Genomic DNA, 19,492 nt, shown 5'->3' on the forward strand with positions numbered 1-19,492 from the left:
TTTGACTATAATTTTAGGGTTACAGGTCAGCCACCATCATATTAAGATCACCTGATTTTCAGCTTTCTCTTAATGGAGAAGATTGTGAAGAAAGTAGTTGGTTGACAGCTACAGAGAACCTGGAGGATCCGTATCTATCAAAATTCAGGTCTGGTTTAGTCACTCCAGAACTGTAAGTGATCTGTGGCAGGCCTGGAAATACTATTCTTTAACTCTAGATGAGGAGCATGCTCCCCCATATGAAGCTGGTTCATAATTTGAGGGTTCTCCTGGATTCACGATTCTACTACAACAGATGGAGCAGTGGCCAAGAAGGCCTTAGCCTGATTGTCTATGGAGATTCGCCAGAAGATAGGCTTAAGATACAGAAGGATCTGGACAGACTTGAACACTGGGCACTATCTAACAAAATGAAATTCAGTGGTGAAAAAAGTAAGGTTCTACATTTAGCCAAGAAAAACCAAATGCACAAGTATAGTATAGGTGGTACCTTGCTCAATAGTAGCAACTGTGAGAGGGATCTCGGAGTCCTAGTGGACAATCACTTAAATATGAGCCAGCAGTGTGCTGCAGCTGCCAGAAAAGCCAACACAGTGTTAGGCTACATTAACAGAGGGATAGAATCAAGATCATGTGAAGTGTTAGTACCACTTTACAATGCCTTGGTAAGGCCACACTTGGAATACTGCATTCAGTTTTGGTCACTACGATGTAAGGGGGATGTTGGGACTCTGGGAAGAGTGCAGAGAGTGGCAACAGAGATGATCAGGGGACTAGAGGCTGAAGCATATAAAGAACAGTTGCTGGAATTGGGTATGTCTAGTTTAATGGAGAGAAGGACGAGGGGGGACATGATAGCAGTGTTCCAATATCTCGGGCTGCCACAAAGAAGAGGCAGTCAAGCTATTCTCCAAAGCACCTGAAGGCAGGACAAGAAGCAATGGATGGAAACTAACCGAAGAGAGAAGCAACCTAGAACTAAGGAGAAACTTTCTGACAGAACAATTAATCAGTGGAACAACCTACCTCCTGAAGCTGTGGATGCTCCAACACTGGAAGTTTTGTCTGAAATGGTTTTCTGCCTGAGCAGAGGGCTGGACTAGATGACCTCCAAGCTCCCTTCCAACTTTATTATTAGCATCACCATCACCATCATCAATCATCATCCAGGTCATGGTCGACCCACAGATGCTTTTCCAAAAGGTGACTAGAGTTTTTTTCCTTGCAAACTGCTTCAGGAACTGAAGTTTCTTGGATGAGAACATTTTCAAGGAAAACAATCCAGTCCGGTTGCCTTCTGGAAAAGCACCTTTGGGATTTATCACGATTATAATCTTGTGCACTATTCTAAATCAGGAAAGTTTGTATGAGGCGAAAGATAGTGCCCATGCAGGGGGGGACGATGGGCTACAGTGATGTGGCAGTTTCCCAGAAAGGAGACACATTGCAGGAAGAGGACGAGACAAGAGGCAGCCCAGCAGAGCTGGGTAGGGGACCGAGAGGAAGGACAGCCCTCCCAGGGTATATCAGGCTGAGAATAACAAGGGTATATTCTAGCAAGTTTCTATTATGTGCAAATAAAGAACTGAACTCTGACTAAATTGTTCCACATCATTTTTGAGCTTAGCCTGACATACAGGGCACTGTCTCCGTTACCTTGTGGTTTGACTACAATAATCTGCTCTGCCATGGAAGAGATAATTCCTGTAATCTGAGTCTCGTTTCTCAGATGCTCACAAAATTAACCATGATACATATTGGTTGGGTCACTCAGCCTTCCATATAAATACAGCATATTAAAAAAACAAGAGCAAACTGCAAGATTTGAAGACTGGAAGAAATGGTTACCTTGGCTTTGAAGTGACTACTACCTTTGTCTCAGCTTGGAAGCTAGGTAGGCTAAGATGAAAACTTCACCTTTTTGTGCCAGGTGATAGCACATTATTATCTCTTGGGCATGATGTGTAATGGTGAAATGAATGCACAACTAAAGGTAAAAAATCATCTAATACCTGTGAGCAGATAACGACTGCAATTGATTTTCAGTATGAACAACTTAACAGAAACAGGCAGCTAAGCCAGAGAAGGAAGAAGCCTGAACAATTGTGCAGGCCACAAATTGGAAAGTTTTAAGCAATTACATTTTATGCCTTGAATTCAGCACAATAGCAACTGAAATAAAGTGTGTTTGCTGAATTCCCATTAGAAAGAAAATGCAAAACAGGTGGTCCTTGACTTAAAACCAGTTGAACAACTGTTCAAAAGTGACAATGTTGCTGAAAAAAGGTGCTTTGTGACCAGTCCTCGTACTTAAAAACTACTGCCAGTCACCCTATCAAAATTTGGGCGCTTGTCAACCAGCGCACACAGATACAATGGTTGCAGTGACCCAGTCACACGATCACCATTTGAACCTTCCCAGGGACTCCTGACAAGCAGTCAGTGGGGAAAATTGGATTCACTTAATGATCGTGGCAAAAAAATGACAAAAAACTGGTGCGATTCTATGACCGCATTGCCTAGCAAGGGAAGTTTGGATCCCAATTGTGCTGTAAGTTGAAGATTACCTATCACTTTGATTTCAGAAAGGTTGCACTTATGGCCCTGGGTGAATTCAATTCATGTAGATCAGAGCCGTATTGTCAGGCCCCCAAATTCATCTGCTCTTTTCTTCTTTTGGGGCCTGCCATTCTTTTTGGGGGGAGGGGGTGCATGGGGGATTCTTAGTGTTAACTTTCACTTTCTCCTTTCTTTGCCTGGCCTCTTCGAGTATGGAACGGGTCTCCTTATCTAGGAGACAATTGCAAGGAATCGAAAGCTGGAGACAACCTTGAGATGCAAGCCTACCGTACCAGTCAGCCGGCCACCTGTGAATTGGCTGGAGTTCAAATGGACGTTATGACTTTGGTGGGAGGGGGCATATTGCTTGCTTTAATTATATCATTTCATGTGGGCTTTTCTTTGGATCTTGCCTTACATTCCCTGCTATCACTAGTCCCTAATAAAAGTTTCCTTTTGAGAAAATGCCTATTTCAAGAGTTCCGCTTTCCTGGGTGGTTAGTTGAAGTGGGTCCCGACACGTATATTTAGATGTTTTTACCATCTTAATTTCCCAAAATATTTCTACTTGATATTAATATTTGAAAAATAATTTTGCTTGTGTATTTCAGCGATTGGCAGATCGGAAAAGAAAAACGTTTGTTGCCAATCTGAACATTGACCATTTCTGGTCCCTTCATGGACAATGATGGCATCAGAGTTTATCTCTAGAATACTACTGGTATGTTTTATCTAGATTACATTTGCTTATGACTGCAAGTCTTGAAAAAAGCAAAAAAATAATTTAAAAAAGTATTCTAAATGCAGGCAAAAAACCACCCACCCATTTCAGGCCCTATCACAGGTCACAATTAGTCCAAATGCAAATATTTCCCCCCCCTCAACAAAATTTGTCTGGTTCTGAATCCATCTTGGCATATATGTGAAAAGATTCAACATGACACCTTGTCAGATTTTACATTATTGAACTTTATGTACAAAATTCAAATTTCAAATAAACATTTAATGTAAAAACAAAAGGGTTCATTAAACAATTGTCTTTATCTACTGTACCATTCAAATGTTCATCCAGTTTACATGATTTCTTCAGTCTCATTAAGAGTACATATAGAAAATCCATCTTTATTATAAATAGAAACAAAGGGATTCTCAGCTTTTATTATAAATGGACATGACATAGAAAGTTTACTTGACAGAAGTAATTTGATTACTATTTTTGGGGGTCATCAACTTTTTGTGCAAAGAATGCTAGCCTCCTTTTAAGCATTGAGAGCGCGACTGCTTAAGTGACATAAGCAATAACTCTACATCTATGTCTCTCCTAAAATATTTCTTTACATATGTGCACAGCTTTAGCAAATTAAAGCCCAAGAGAAATGCTTGCCGGCTATTCAAAGGTGTAATTAGAGTTTACTACAACTCAGAGCAGACAAAAGACATCTAATGAAAACTGTAGTTTCCCTCTTTGCTATTGACACAAATCTGTGACTAAGAACTTAATACTGGATGACAAATCACATCCACACCATTAGTTAAATAGTCTCACAGTTAAACACACCTTTAGGGACCAAAGTCAGTATTTACAGTTTTTATAAAGTTTTGAAAATCTCCATTAGGAAGCTTCTTCCCCGCCCATTCCATAGTAAAAATCCAAAATGGGGAACTGCCTACTTACGATGATGGAATGAAATAAAAACAAATGTAAATTGTATATACATAACTGATCCTTTATAAATAAGGAATATGAAAAATGAAGTATTTACGATTTTTTTAAAAAAACGAGGTGATGTTACTCAACCATAGTGCTTGCTGGAACAAACCCTTGGTGCTGATACTGTACCAGTAGTGAAGCTACTTTCCATTGGAAAAAAAGAAAATCTGTAAACATATGCTTTAATGTGTTAAGAGCAGTGCAAGACTGCACCAGACTTTTAATTAGCATCTGTATTGAATGCAATACATCACAGAATACTTGCAAAAGAAGTGCAACACATTTTCTGGACCAATTTTACAGTGTATTTTCCCCCTTAAAAGTAGCATCTAAAAGTCCCAGGTTAACTGTGCTTGGATTTTGCAGTCTGTATACATGCAAATGTAGGCCGAAATGCCCACCATAACCTGAAGGTGTTAAAGCAGCATATCGTCATCTTCATCCACCCTAAACAGTCTGATCTCATATACCAGATGATATCAACACATTCTTTTAGGCTACTGGCACAATTATTATAGTATATCCCTGCGTTTGTGATAGACAAAGCAATTTCCCCCCTAAATGGACATTATAGAAGTGCAATATTACACTTGAATGTTTAAAAATGTATTTAAAAACTGTGGTCTTCTAATTTGATAGAATAAAAATAAAGGATCAAATTAAGCTTTAAATGATACATTATTTTCTACAAAAAAGAAACAGAATTTTTAAGTACAAATTATAAACTGTTCCTATCACTTCTCATTTTCAACTCCATGGTAGGAAAGTCAGCCATTACCGTTGCAAAAAATTTTATATAAAAACTGGTTTACATATACTCAAGTTATGTAAATTCAGTACATTTCATAATTAAAATTTCCAAAAATTGTATTGCTCTTCATGCTCAAACTTTGAGTATTGTCATTACATCACTAGAACTGATATACATGTTGCACTGGCATAATTATTTCAATAGGAACCATATCAACACTATCTGTGATGAAATCCTTTGTTTCCAGCAGTGCCTGTTAAAAATCTGTATATCTTATTAAATTCCTTATAGAGTTCATGCATCTTAGAATATCACTTCATTTTTTTTGTCAGCTGGTCTTTTCAGATCTTCTGTTTTCTATTCTGTTTTGTCATACAAGATGCATTATCTATTTCTGAAGACCGTTCCCTAGAATTAGCATCGCCATAGCCATTAGTTGTACCCATCTGTTCTTCTGTAAACTCCTCAGATGCTGTGGCTGTAATGGACTCTCCTTTTTCTAATTTCTGTTGCATTTCTCGCAGCTTAGTAACAGCTTTGTCTATTGACATAATGCTTATAAGATTAAAGTCGTGCATGCTGACTAGATGAAGCATAAAATTCCGACACAAGTTCTTCTTAATAATTTTGTGTCCATAATTTTCTACAAACAGCATACAGGCATGATTCATTTGATTGTCAGCAATAAATCTGTTAACATTAAAACACAAGACAAAATTATTACTACTTAGTTGTCACCCCTGAAAAAAAAACAGAATTTGGATTTCTTGGAATTCTCAAAAGATGCAAGTTTTAAAAGAATCCTGTTTAGAAATACCATTCTTGCCCATATTTCCAACTGAACTTTTTAAAATTCTCAGTACAGTAAAATAAGAACAGCAAAATATTTAATATTTTTTAAAATACGAATTGAAAATTTGAATAATTTTTCATCCATATTTGTTCTCATCCATTTTAGATTAAAAATAGATTACATACCCATGTTTCATGACATGTAGATTCCATAATTTCATGACTTCTTTTTCTCCTTCATTAACATCAGAAAACTCTTCAATTTGCTGCAGTGAAACAACCGTTGAAAGTTAGTTAAAGCAAAGGAAATATTAATAATTATAAGGATGCCACTTGGTTGGATCGGCAGTATTGGGGTCTAAGTACTAAGAACTCTAGCATCTCTGGGAACCATTATATCAGAAAGTAATAGAATGTAATATCTAATAAAAAAGTCCCTTTTACTCATGCTATATTGACTTTATGGGGAAACCTAACTTTAAATATTGGGGGAAAAGATGTAATACAGAAAAATTGGATGGAAGTGGAGATATTTTGACTGTGGACCAATTGACAGATGATAAAGGTGAATTTTTAACATATGCTGTGTTAAGAGATAAATAACATCTATCAGATGTAACCCAACAGCAATATTTACATTTACAACATTGTTAACAACACTATTTAGAGTAGCAGCATTTTCAACTTCTGAGATACAAGAACCACCAGTTAAATCCTTTAAAATAAATAAATAAATAAATATTATTGGGTTTTATAAGTATTTATTATCAATAAATCAGTGAGATATGTGCTGTCTGCATCCCCAGATGGGAGCTTCGCTTGTATGCCCCGCCCGGATTCTGGCAGTTCCTGGACCAGGGCTTGGGGACCCCTGACTTATGCAACAAAAAAACATTTAGAATTTATTGGCTTCCCATTACGTTTGTACATAAAAGGATGGCCTAAGACAGCATTTTGTTGGATATGGAATAAATGCTTCTTCAAAACACATGCTTTTACAGTGTCCTACACATAACATGTTTTGGGAGATAATAGTGGACTACATAAACATGACAGTGCGACATATGCAAAATTTCAAAGGATAACATTCTCTTGAAATCTATACCTATATAACATTTGACAATTAGACAATATAAATGAACTCTCTGGGCCCTTACTATGGGGGGGGGGGAGAAACCCCAACAATGCCGAAAGTATGGCCCCATTTACTCAATGTATCGAACACCTGACTATATTTGCCATCTATGAGCCCCTAGTTGTAAAATATGGAAATCTTATGACCAGCATCCAACCTAAACATGAGAGCCTCTTCTCTACATTATATTTTTTTTCTTTCTTTCTTTCTTTTCTTTCCATTTTCTTTCTTTCCAACATTTCAGAATCTGTCCGACAGATAATATTTTCCTGTTTTGTACATAATCCAGCTCCTTGCTATTTACGCCAGCAATTGTACCAATTCCATCTACCGTATTTTCCGGCGTATAAGACGACCCCCTACTTTTCGTGTTAAATTATAGGGTTTGGGCTAATAACTCAATATTTCACTTCCTGGCACACAATCTGCATATTAACAACTCATTTAGCGTTAGTACCCTTTTTTAATAAGTGCCATGATGTTGCTAAAATAAAAGCGGTAAACTTCATGACCCTCCCAGCCCGTGCATAAAACAGAAATGAAAAGACTTAAGCCTTTCCGTTCCGAAATACCAAGGTTTCCCCCGAGTTTTGTGCGCTTAAACATTTGCGTATTAATGTTTCTCCACGGAGCACAAAATTCGCCCGAATTAAGGAAAGTGGGGAGCTAAAGAATCTGGGGCTACAGGGAATACCTCTGGCACGACAGGCAACCCTGGGAAACACGAGGACTGTAGCGGCACCCTCGGTTCGCACAATCCGATCCAGAAAGCGCCCGGAGGCTCCTTCATTACTTCTAACAGAATGTCTCCACGTCCCGCCTGCCTCGCCTTTTAAACCCCGCCCCCTTTTCCCCTGTAACGTTTCTCTGCTCCGCCTGCTCTGTGATTTGCCCAGCTTTGCTCCTTCCCCGCCAAATGGGCGCCTCGCCTTCTTTCCTCTGAGCTCTCTCGCTTGGTGTGCTGCTGCTCTCAGTTCCGCACTCCGTGACCGGGCAAGCGATTCTTCTTGTTGGCGCGGTCAGGCGGTGCCTCGGCGGGAGCAAAGGTGCTCCCTTCCTACTGTTCAGCGGAGCACCTCTGGGGACCACCTGCCCCTCCTCTCGTCGGGGACCTGACAGCCAGCATTGGAAGCGCCAGCATGACCAGTCCTAGAGAGAGCAATGATCTGACGAGTTTGCCCTCCATCACCCATTCGCTGTTGGCCGCTTAACCACGAGTCGCCATCATCTACCTCCATTCACCCAGCGATCCCGGCATCCAGCAGAAAAGATCAGAGAGGTGAATAGTATTTTCCGGCGTATAAGACAACCCCCAACTTTTGAGAAGATTTTCATGGGTTAAAAAGTCGTCTTATACGCCGAAAAATACGGTACTAATAATATTAGCAGATTAAGAGAAAGTATTACAGTCTGCCCCAAAGTTACCGTTATAGTTTTCTCCCGTAGCCATTCAGGGTCTTTTTCATCTTCACTATCAACTTCCATTTCTTGTGGGCGTAGAGGTAGACAAGTATCACTGTGAAAGTATAATCGATTATGGCCACTGCTATATGTTCTTTGCTGCTCTACTTCTCCATCTTCAGATTCCAAAAATTCTGACATGCTGGCTTTTGTACGCTTTGGTCTGTAAAATGAAGTTTTAACATTTTCAACCAGGTATTTAAATATCTGAGCAGCACTGCAATCCTACAAAGACCACTTGAGGACTGAAGGTAGCAGCAGCCTAGAAACCTAACTGTTTTCTAGCAGAAATATATCCAGATTATCAATTATTGTTGTAGAGTTCATTTAAAAACACCAACGTATCAAAATAGTAAGCTCTCGTAATATCACAGTTGCTTTCACTAATAGGACGAGAGCATCACAGACTGTGTATTTTTACTCATATACATCTACAAACTAACTCCATTTTCTACTGACCTGCATACAAGGATGTGGGTTATTGGAGTTCGCTTGACTGGTCCGTTACGACTGAAGGCGAACCCAGGTTGACGATGAATATCCTGAGGGTTTCCTGCATAGGAGCCATCATAACACTCATTGATAGAAACATCTATCCTAGCACCTTTTGGATGATACTGCAATAAATAAAAGAATGGGTTTTCCAAATCTTGCTGCACAAAATTCCAAATCAACTTTTAGCCGCTATTTGTTTATTCTGAGTTACTGGGTACATTCAGAAGGATGACAGGACTTAATGTGGATTTTCCCTGTTGTAGCTACTACTGCTGACTAGAATTGGGGGGGAAAAAAGTATTAAATTTGTTCACTTACCTTCTGAGCTCCATCTACAAATTTACACTGTAGCTTTCTATAATGGAATCATCTTCCAACTAAGGCAACACCAGCGGACATAAAATATTAAACCCTAAGTGATTTTACTACAATACTTACCACATAATTGAAAATAAACCGGCTGTGACAAAGCTTGAGATGTTTAAGTAAGCTGTAAAGCTTGCGACAATTCAGCGTGCACCACGGGCAATGTAAGTCATCTCTAGCTTCAGTCTGTTGCCTTGTGTTGTTGTTGTAAAGAAACTAATAAAAAGAGACGTTACTACTATGAGTTTGTTTAGAAAAAATCTACATTGCGATTCATTTTGTTTCTAGTATGCATTTTATGAATCAATGCATATTTCTGCTCAAAACCAAGAAGTGATAGCTAGCTCCTTCAAGAACAGGGGGAAATATTTTGCCTAGTGGTTAAAACACCAGGCTAAAAACCAGGAGATGGTGAGTTGCAGTCCCATCTTAGGCATGAAAGCTATCTGAGTGACTTTGGGTAAGTCACTTTCTCTCAACCCAAGTCACCTCATGGGGTGGTTGTCGTGGAGAAAATAGGGGAAGGAAGTAGTATTAGGTACAGTAGTGGCCAAAATTGTGGAAACCTTTTGGGAAAAGCATACTTTTGAGGTTTGATGGCTAATAACACCACTTCTTTTTGGAGTAGTACTGTAAAATTATATATCAATGGAAAGATAATTTAATCAAGAATGTAATGCAATAACTCTTATGAAGGATTTGCTATTAGAATAGCAGTTATAAAAAAGAAAAGTGAAACGTAGAAAAAAGATATACAAAAATTATCACCATATAAAAAATGATATATACAAAAATTACTACGACAGTTAATACTTAGTTGGGTAACCTTTAGCATGAATTACAGCCTTACGTCTTCCCATGGAGTGAACCAAGTCCTTTAGTTCTGCAGATGTTATAATGTGAAACCAAGATTGAATGATTGCTTCTATTAACTGGGTTTTATTGCTGGGTTGCTTCTGACTAACGAGTTTATTTAGTTGGCTCCATAGATTTTCAATTGGGTTAAGGTCTGGGCTATTCCCAGGCCATTCCAGCAGTGGAATATGATTATCTTGAAACCACTTTTTGCACACAGCAACATGACATGGAGCTGAATCCTGTTGAAATATAAATGCTTCATTGTCTTGGAAATGATCATGTGTGGAAGGCTTCGGTTTGGGCTCAAGTATTTTGGCCATTTATATTCCATTAATCACACAAATTCTGCCCACATCTTTTGATGTCATACAACCCGATCATAACAATGACTAGGTGTTTCATGGTACATGTAATGCAATCAGGCTGCAAATCTTCTCCAATTCTTCTCCTTACATATTTTATGCCATCACTACCAAACAGGGAGATCTTGGCCTCATCACTCCAAATAACACTGTCCCATTGTTCCTCTTTCCAGGCAACATGGGTTTTAGCCCAGTTTAGTCTTTTCAACCTTTGTTTGAGAGATAAGTGGCTTTTTTTGTGGAATTCTAGATTTTAGGCCAAATTCCTGCAGTCTGTGCCGAACAGTCTTTGCACTCAACTTCACATTATATTGCGCCATTTCATCTTGTATAGACCCAGATGATTTTCTTCTGTCACATAGGCACAATCTCTTAATTCTTCTATCATCACTTGCTGTTGTGCACCTTCTCCTGCCTTTACCAGTGTGGTTTTGTAGTGACTGAGTCTTCTTATACCTCTTCAAAAACTTTGAAATGCCACCTTTGGTTAAGTTTCCACCAATTTTTCTTCTAATTTCTTTATAACTGTAGCCTTGTTCACTTAATAATACTATTTTACATCGCTTTCTGGGCAACCAGTCAACTCTTTGCACCATGACTTTAATTTTATTACGTTTTACAAGCTCACTAAATAAAAGGGAAAAAACCCAACCAACTTGATAGCGATCACACTGACAAATGTCCTCCTCTCAGCTTCAATACATGACATCAACTGAATCCTACTGTGATCTGATTGGCTCATTGCCAAAACAAGATGACACCTGACTCATGCTCATTGGCTACAATCAGATGAAGGAAAGCTACCTGATTATCAACCTAAGCAATTTGTGCTTCCTTTTTCTGGTTATACATTTTCATAGAATACAGATAATTGAACAAATGTTGCATTACATTCTTGATTAAATTATCTTTCCGCTGATATATAATTTTATGGTAGTACTCCAAAGAAAGTGCTTTCATTAGCCATCAAACCTCAAATGTACACTTTTCCCAAAAGATTTCCACAATTTTGGCCACTACTATATGTTTGCTGCCTTGAGTTACTGATAAACTAACTTATAAACTCTAATAGACAGATAGATAAAATAAGACAACAATGACCTGTAAAAAACAAACATTAAATAGTTAATACCTGATAAAATATTCTCAGTTTCTGGCGAGGCTCATTTGAAACATCTCTCTCTTTTCTTGTTTGTAGATCTGATGGCAAAGATTCCTTCACAGCTGAAACAGAATCTGAATAGTCAATGCCTACATAGTCTTAATACAATGTGCAGGACTTAAGTCTTTTGAAGGCCATCTTTGCTACATATGCCAATTACAGCAATTAGTAACTGAGCAATTTAAATTATTTCGGAAATAGATGCTTTAAAGACAACAAATACCAGCACCTGGCTGATTTTCTTTAGGCTACGAATCTAAGGAGGGTTCATCCTGGTCAGTATTTTGATGGGAGCTCCCATGAGTCCACCTAGACTGTGAAGTAAAAAAAAAAATCTGGAATACCTACAGTGGAGGAATGGTTGGTGAATTTGATAGAATCATAGATAAGAGTTTGCAGAGATGGCAAAATTGACTTGTTTGACTACGGAAAAGACTACATTTGATAGTGATTGGAAACCCTGTATGGACTTTTTGCTGAAAACGAACCAACAAAAATAAACTTGTGTGATTTCTGAGTTTTATGGTTAGAAAGGATATAATGTGGAAGGGGAGCCATTATGTAACCTTACAGAGAGAGGGTATAATAAATACTATATTTAAAACTGCTGTAAAGAAGATCAGAAGCTATTTCTATATATATTTCTTTTTCATTTATTTTCTATTTACTTATCACTTTTCTTTGTTTTTTCTTGTTTCTTTTGTTAAACACTTCTATAATAAAAATGAATTTAAAAATCCAAAATAGACAGACTCAAGGAAAAAAGCAATGGCAAGCCACTTTTGAGTGTTTGTCAAGAAAAATGTATAAACATGAAAAATGTACATGTTCAGGAGGTACATTTTGAGGTAAGAGCAAATAAAACTTTAGATAAAATTCTGCATACAGTTAGCAATATTTTAAACTATTATTTTTACAATAGTGATATTTATGATCATATATTTTGCAGGCATTCTATATGATCTACAGCATAAGTTACTAAAACAAGCTTAAGCTGTTTTGCAATTTTAAAGGCTGCCAATACATTTTAAATAAAAAGTAATATTGACCTCAACCTGATGACTTTAGGACCATGTCAATATAGTTTTCCAGGCTACAATACAGAAGTGATTTGGTATTAATTTTCTCTAGGAGGTGTTATGTGTATGTGCTGGACTTTCCAGCCCAGTCCAAGCTCCAATATTAAATGGTGGTCCATTCAAATATTTAGGGGTCGTTACCCATTCAAATACTAACCAGTTCTGACCCTGTTTAGTTTTCAAACTTAAGGTCAGTCAGGACCTGCCACTTGCTAGGCTGAAAATTTTTCTTCCTAATCTTTAATATAACTATTTTTCTTTGCTTTGGTACAATATTTGAATTAACCTCCAATTCTATTCAGTTTTTTCCTATTAATTAGTTACAGACTTATTTTTATTCCCACCATATTATAATTTCATACAGAACACAAACTCTTGTTTATTTCAAACCTGTACCAAACTACATTTAAGAAAACTATAATTTACAATTGCTATACCTATGTCTTTAATTCTAAATATTTAAACTTTAAGAAAAATATACAATTAATTATTTCTCAATTTATCCAAATATTCTTAAACAGCAAATATGTCTTAACAAACAGGGAGCTATAGTTATTGTCATGCATTTTTGAAAATAAAGATATTTGAAGTTATTAAAAATTTTGAAGATCAAGAAACAAATTTCAAGCAATGCTGACAGATTAGCACTGAAATTAAAGGCTCTCTGAGAGACAATATATAAGACAAGCAGGTATATATCGTACAAGATCCAATAAGTGACATTTCTTCATTTGAGCTTCAGGCAGATTAATCCAATCTATTAATTTAATATAATCTCAATATGACTCATGTAATATTTTACTTTTACTTGAAATAAAAGAGTGTTTTAAAAATTAAAGGGAAAGGGAAGGGATCTACAGCAAGCAAGCTGCACAACAAGTACTTCTGTTTCAAATATTCACCTACCTATAGTCTGTGTAGGTTTAACAGAACTTGACTTGTTTTCTTGAGGGTGACTCTCTGAATTCCGTGTTGAAAGGGGCTTAGCTATAGGAGTGGTAGGTTTATCATTTGTTTCTCCAGTCCATCGAAGTGTAAACTGAAGTGTTGGTCCCTGAGAAAATGTTTCAAATGGTGGAAGCCTCTGAAATAAAAAAGTTTTTTTAAAGAATTTTCGAAAGGAGTGTTTCATAAGGTGAAATGGAACAATTCATTCATTAAAAAAAAACATTGAGAAAAGATCATAGTTAAACTGTTAAGAGCCAAATAACCTTCACTGCAATAGTGGGGCAGTGGAATGGCTTGTGTACTGCAAATATTTATAGTGAGAACATGGCATACTTATATTCTCCTGTATCAATTTGTAAATTACATTTCCCTTTTAAATGTTCACTCTCATCCAGCAAGAGATTTCAAACGTGATCCCAACACACTAGTAAATGATCAGTCATCTGAACATCAAGCCTTATGGGGCGTAATCCTCTAAAGAAGAAATATTTATTTCAAAATATTTTCTTGGAGTATTGCTCTATTACAGAACTAAACTGTACTTTTCCCTTCTAGTAAGTTGCCCTATCAATAAAATTTCACGTCACTAACATCACAAGCTAAGGAAATTCATCAACTTCATGCAACTGTTGATAAGAGTTCTGGTGGCTCTAGTGGTTCTTACCTTTCCATCAAGTATTGTTTCCCATGTTGCTCTTTTCTTGCTGATGGGGCATTCTTCCATTTCTTGCATCGCTACTTCATATTCTCCATCAAGAAGCTGCAACCGTCTGTTACAAAAAATGTTATTATTCAATATTCAATGTTGGTCAAACAGCTTGGTTTAATTTTTATGATTTTTATGGGCTTTCTTCATTATCTCTAAATTATCCACTTTAATGTTGCTATATATATATATATATATATATATATATATATATATATATATATATATATATATATATATATATATATATATTTCTTAATGTGGAAAGGCAATAAACAATAAAATTGGAGCAAGAAAAAGATGTGAAAAGTATAATGTCAAAACATCCATATTAGGGTAAAGGATTAAAAACTTTGGAGCTGATGTGAACAAAACCATTCAACTATTTCCAATACTAAATGCTGTTCAAGGAATTCATATAATACATTATATTATATTTCAACTGTTAACCATGTTTCTATATTATTTGGAAGAAATATGGCATACTGAAATGTTAGTTGGCCTATTGTTACTTTTCATCTCCAATTGTTTGATCTTTTTGAGATTGGCAGAATTCCTGTATCAGAAATGTAAGTACTTTTTTTAAAGATTTAGTGCTAGACATGTTAACTGTATGCCATATGCCCTTTGTCTGTGAAGGTGATTTATATAAAACAATTTCCTATTTTAAAAGGAATAAATGCTGATTTATTATACTGATCTCTACTGTGATAATTATGTATCCTGGACTGCTTTAGGGCTTGGCTTAATAAAAAGAGGCTGGATCCCAACACTGTAAAGGATTCTCGATCTATCTCTAGATTGGCAAATGCAGATAGTCTTCAACTTACGACCACAACTGAGGCCAGGACAGTTAAGCGAGTTTTGGGCCATTTTACTACCTTTTTGCCACGTTAAGCAAATCACTGTAGTTAATTGAATCATGCAGTCATTAAGTGAGCTTGCCCTGATGACTTTGTCAGAAGCAAGAAGCAAAGTCAATGGGGGATTTCCCCCCCCCCAGTACTGTTATAACTTGTACCAGGATCCAATCTGGGTCGGTCACCCGGGACCAGTGGCTTTGTCTTCTGAGCCTTCGTAGTCGTGCTGGAGTGCCCATCCCCTCAGGGATCCTGCACCATCAACCTGGGATGTGTATATTTACTTTCATTTGTGAATGGCTGCAAGTTGAGGACTATCTGTATATATCACTGCTTCTATTATCTCTTCTATCAAGCTTTGTTTGCTCTTTAAATCTGCTCCCAGATGACTGATACACGCCCCAGAGACCCACGTTTAGCCTTTTCTTGCTTCTTCCCACCCTTATAATCATAGATTCCCTTTACTTCTCATGTTTGGTCCACTTGGATGAATTCTATTATTTAAAAAAGAGAAAAAATGTTGCATTTCAAAATATACTGTACATATGCTGTGTGTGGTCTTAAAATAACACACTGTTTAACATATTTTTTGCAGATGTAACTACCTTTCAGTCTATTTAGTTGCCATAGCTACCATTGTTAATTGTGGTTAACAGAATTCTGGCAGGAAAAGATAATCCTTGAAGTCTAATAAAGGACCCTATTTTAAAGGTATCCCTGAAAATGTGTATTTAAGAATTTTTACTATAAACACATTTTCAAATCAATTGATCTGTACATAAATTTTACACTTCAAGTTTCCACTTCTGTTGTGAACTTTGAATACAGAAGAAAATCAGTAGACTGTACTGTTTTACTGTGTTACTAAAAACAAGTTTATAACTTGTTTTAAAATAAAAATCAATGTGCTTTTTCATCTGAAGAACTTCTACATTAAAACATTCTAATTTTAAGTTTAGCATGAAAATCAGAATTGTGTTACCTTTATTTTTTTGTCAATGTTTAATCACAGGTGGTAAATGATTCATCTTTACTATGTCAGTATAGAAATGGGAATAAAGTGTTTAGTCTCAAAAAAGGACAGTACCTACGCAAGCACAATATACAGCATAGAAGAGTGTTGAAATGGCATTTGCTGCAGATATTTGTCATAAAATCATAGTTTTATAATATAAATATATATATATATAACTAAATATATCTTGATTTTAGGGGTTAACAATTTCAGCGATTTCATAATGCAATATAGAATATTTGAATTCTATTCTGGGAAAGATGAGCCTTCAAAAATTAAATTTGATCGAGAACCCTTAGGCCAGACATGTCAAGCTCGCGACGTCACATGACGTTGCGCAATGTATCAGAATTTTTTCCCCATGGCCAGCAATGCGGTGGACGCGGTTTCATCATGATGCATCTGGCCCGTGGGCTGGCAGTTTGACACCCCTGCCTTAGGCTAAAATAAAATCCACATTTAAAAGGCTACATGCCAGGAAAAAAAACCTCATTTTTAAGAACACATTACCTATTTTTATCAAATACAGTCATTTGTGCTACAAAAGTCTTTTCCCCATCTTCACGGTTGGAAGAATTTCGTTTTCTTCGAGCTGGAAGCTCTTCATTAACATCTGTAATTAAATACAGTTATTTGCTCATAAACAGCTGTTTACAGATACATAGTAAAAATAGAAAGCAATGAAAAAACTAAGATCATATCCTTTCTTTGGTATAGAAATCCTTTCTAGGCAGCAAAGTTTTAATATGCACAAGATTTTATTAAAACAATTCACTGTTCTCAATTGCATATGCTCTAGATCAGGGGTGTCAAACTCATAATGTCACGTGATGTGTCGCGACATATTGCGACTTTTTCCCCCACTGCCGGCAATGGGGTGGGCGCGGTTTCACCATGAAGCATCCGGCCCGTGGTTCGGCAGTTTGACACCCCTGCTCTAGATAAAAGGATACTAAGGTACCAGATGCATAAAAGTAAATTGAATTTGCATTCTGCTAACATAGGCACTTTGGATGCTGACAGGAAATCCAACTTCAAGCGGTGTTAAAAGCACAGTGGAACTGGTAGAATTTGTAGTCTTGTTCAGGGCTGATCTTTCTCTTACTCAAGGTTTATCATTTCTCAAATACTAGCCAAAGTACTTTTATTATTCTTGTTTCAAAATGTCTGACCCCCATATGCTATATATTCTCTAGGGCAAAACATATTCTAGCCAATATGGAAGCACTAAATTACTTAACTGAATTGTATTTATTATAGCAATACGTTAAACTTTCTCAAACTACCTGCAATAAAATGATTGCATCAAGAACTGAAAACCTTGCCCTCAGGAAGTGGTTTATTCTCCATTTATGTCTTTTTCCAAGTTGCTGTTCTCTCCTGTTTGGATTTATAATACACAAGGCCAAGGCCAAAAAGGAAAATTATATAAGAATTAGGTTTTTTTAAAAATATTTTAATATTCTATTGGACAGCTATAGTAACCAATTTAGGCTCCTTTGGAAAATGAGTTAGGAATAAATAAATAGTGATGTGAGAATATCTTTTACAATTTTCCCTGAAAAAGAAACCTTAGTCAAGGACATGTGGGTCTGAGTCAAAACTAAAAGGCAGATAAAAGGTATGCATGAAATCTTATGCGATGAACACCTACACATTCAAGAACTGACTCCATCTTTTTATTTCAAGTGAAAGTGAAATAGACTTCACCCTTACCAATATTTTCATTTGTTTCACCATTTATCATCCCATTAAATTCTCTTCTTCCTGGACGAGTTACTCTGAATAATAATGAATAAGACTTCACCATGTGACTGTTACTGGGTTCAAACTCATTGCTGGAAACGGCCAATGATGGAAAGTTGCCTGGCTTTATTTGGTTGGTGTCTGGATTCAAAGGTACCTGCTTTTTCCCCGTAGGTACTTGTCTTATAGGACAGCTAACATCCTGCAGACAAATATAAGATGATTTGCTGAACACAGCCGAGCAAAACCCAAGATTATCCATTTATTTATTGTACAAGATTTTCTATAGTGCCCCAATACAAAATCTGAGTGGGGGCACAGCACCTCCAACCCACATTAAAACAAAGCAATAACTAGATGGTGCCCTAGAACAACCCACTTTGGACAATATTTTTTGTGGCTACGGTAATTTTTCTATAAAAAATTGGTCAGGTCAAATACAAAAAATCAAAACATTTTTACCGACTCTAAAAATCACAATTTTTATATCGCCTAGTTTGAACTAGCTCATATTTGCGACTTTTCCAACAGTTTCAGAAGATTAATAGAGAGACACTGCATCTAAAATATCTTGTAATAGACAAGCAAACAAGCAAGCAAACAAGTTTTATATTGAAGCCTGAGGACTAGATCTACATTATGTCAAATATTAATTAGCAATACAGCCCCATCTTTACATTATCAGAAATGACCAAAATATAGTTATCAAGTTTGCAGATTTCATAATTTAGCTTTAACTAAAATTGTTAACGAAACTTAATTACACTGGATTATACCTTTCATTTTAAATCTAAAGTTGTAACACTATGTCTGAAATTCTGTTTCATAATAATCTTGTTGAAATTCTAATTAACTTTAAAAAATAGAATACCATGAGCTTTCATTAGAAGCATGCTATTTTGAGTTTTTACACTCGAAGTAAAAAACTATTTAATAACCTACTTTGACAAATTTGCATTTTCCGCCCAATAGGTTCAAATCTAAATCTATTTTAATTTAAATGCTATAACTGTAACAATACCAATATAGCATCAGCTTTAATTGATAATATTTCAACTTGCACAGCTGAAAAATGCGGATGGTATTCTGGAACTGATGACGTAATCAAAAATATCTAGATTATTTTTATTAATAATGTAGATGATAGTAAACCTTAGTTGAAGGTAGAGACAAAAGATGTACCAAATAAGATATTTTTACCTAGTTTCTAATATTCCATTTGGATAGTATTATTGAATATACAGGATAAATTTTCAACTACAGTATGCCTAAATGAAATTTATTCCAGGCTTCTGAGGTTTGTCATAAAACTGCTGACAAACCCCCTTATCCTAAGAAGCTTTCACTGCCATGAACTGTGTTCTAGAAGTAATAATGGATTAGATGTATTTTAACATAATGAAACTGAATTCCTTTCTATTCACTGTTAGTTCTTGAGGTGTGCAGGATCTACATTTAAAGCAGAAAAATATTTGGCTCTAGTATG

General features: G+C 36.4%; 2 protein-coding genes across 4 annotated transcripts in view; one reads left to right on the forward strand and one right to left on the reverse strand.

Moving 5' to 3' along the window:
- CRLF3 (cytokine receptor like factor 3) overlaps positions 1-13,624 on the forward strand; it is a 54,061-nt gene extending 40,437 nt beyond the window's left edge. For both annotated transcript variants that reach the window (XR_014025568.1, XR_014025569.1), the window contains 2 exons: positions 3,171-3,280; positions 11,689-13,624. The gene's annotated coding sequence lies outside the window, so the exon portion shown is untranslated. The remainder of the gene's footprint in view (positions 1-3,170; positions 3,281-11,688) is intronic.
- Positions 3,311-19,492, reverse strand: part of SUZ12 (SUZ12 polycomb repressive complex 2 subunit) — a 34,431-nt gene continuing 18,249 nt past the window's right edge. The window contains exons 7-16 of one of the 2 annotated variants that reach the window (XM_081320905.1): positions 17,977-18,208; positions 16,771-16,873; positions 14,344-14,449; positions 13,638-13,815; positions 11,623-11,714; positions 9,343-9,486; positions 8,869-9,026; positions 8,374-8,464; positions 6,000-6,079; positions 3,311-5,711 (exon numbers count right to left, since the gene is read on the reverse strand). In XM_081320905.1, the coding sequence (XP_081177031.1) occupies positions 5,363-5,711; positions 6,000-6,079; positions 8,374-8,464; positions 8,869-9,026; positions 9,343-9,486; positions 11,623-11,714; positions 13,638-13,815; positions 14,344-14,449; positions 16,771-16,873; positions 17,977-18,208 (1,533 nt within the window). In that variant the 3' untranslated portion in view covers positions 3,311-5,362. Of the gene's footprint in view, positions 5,712-5,999; positions 6,080-8,373; positions 8,573-8,868; positions 9,027-9,342; positions 9,487-11,622; positions 11,715-13,637; positions 13,816-14,343; positions 14,450-16,770; positions 16,874-17,976; positions 18,209-19,492 lie in introns of both variants that reach the window. The other variant, XM_081320904.1, reaches the window with a different exon arrangement.

The sequence above is a fragment of the Vipera berus genome (genome assembly GCF_964194415.1).
Source record: "Vipera berus genome assembly, chromosome: 2".
In the NCBI taxonomy this organism is placed as follows: Eukaryota; Metazoa; Chordata; class Lepidosauria; order Squamata; family Viperidae; genus Vipera; species Vipera berus.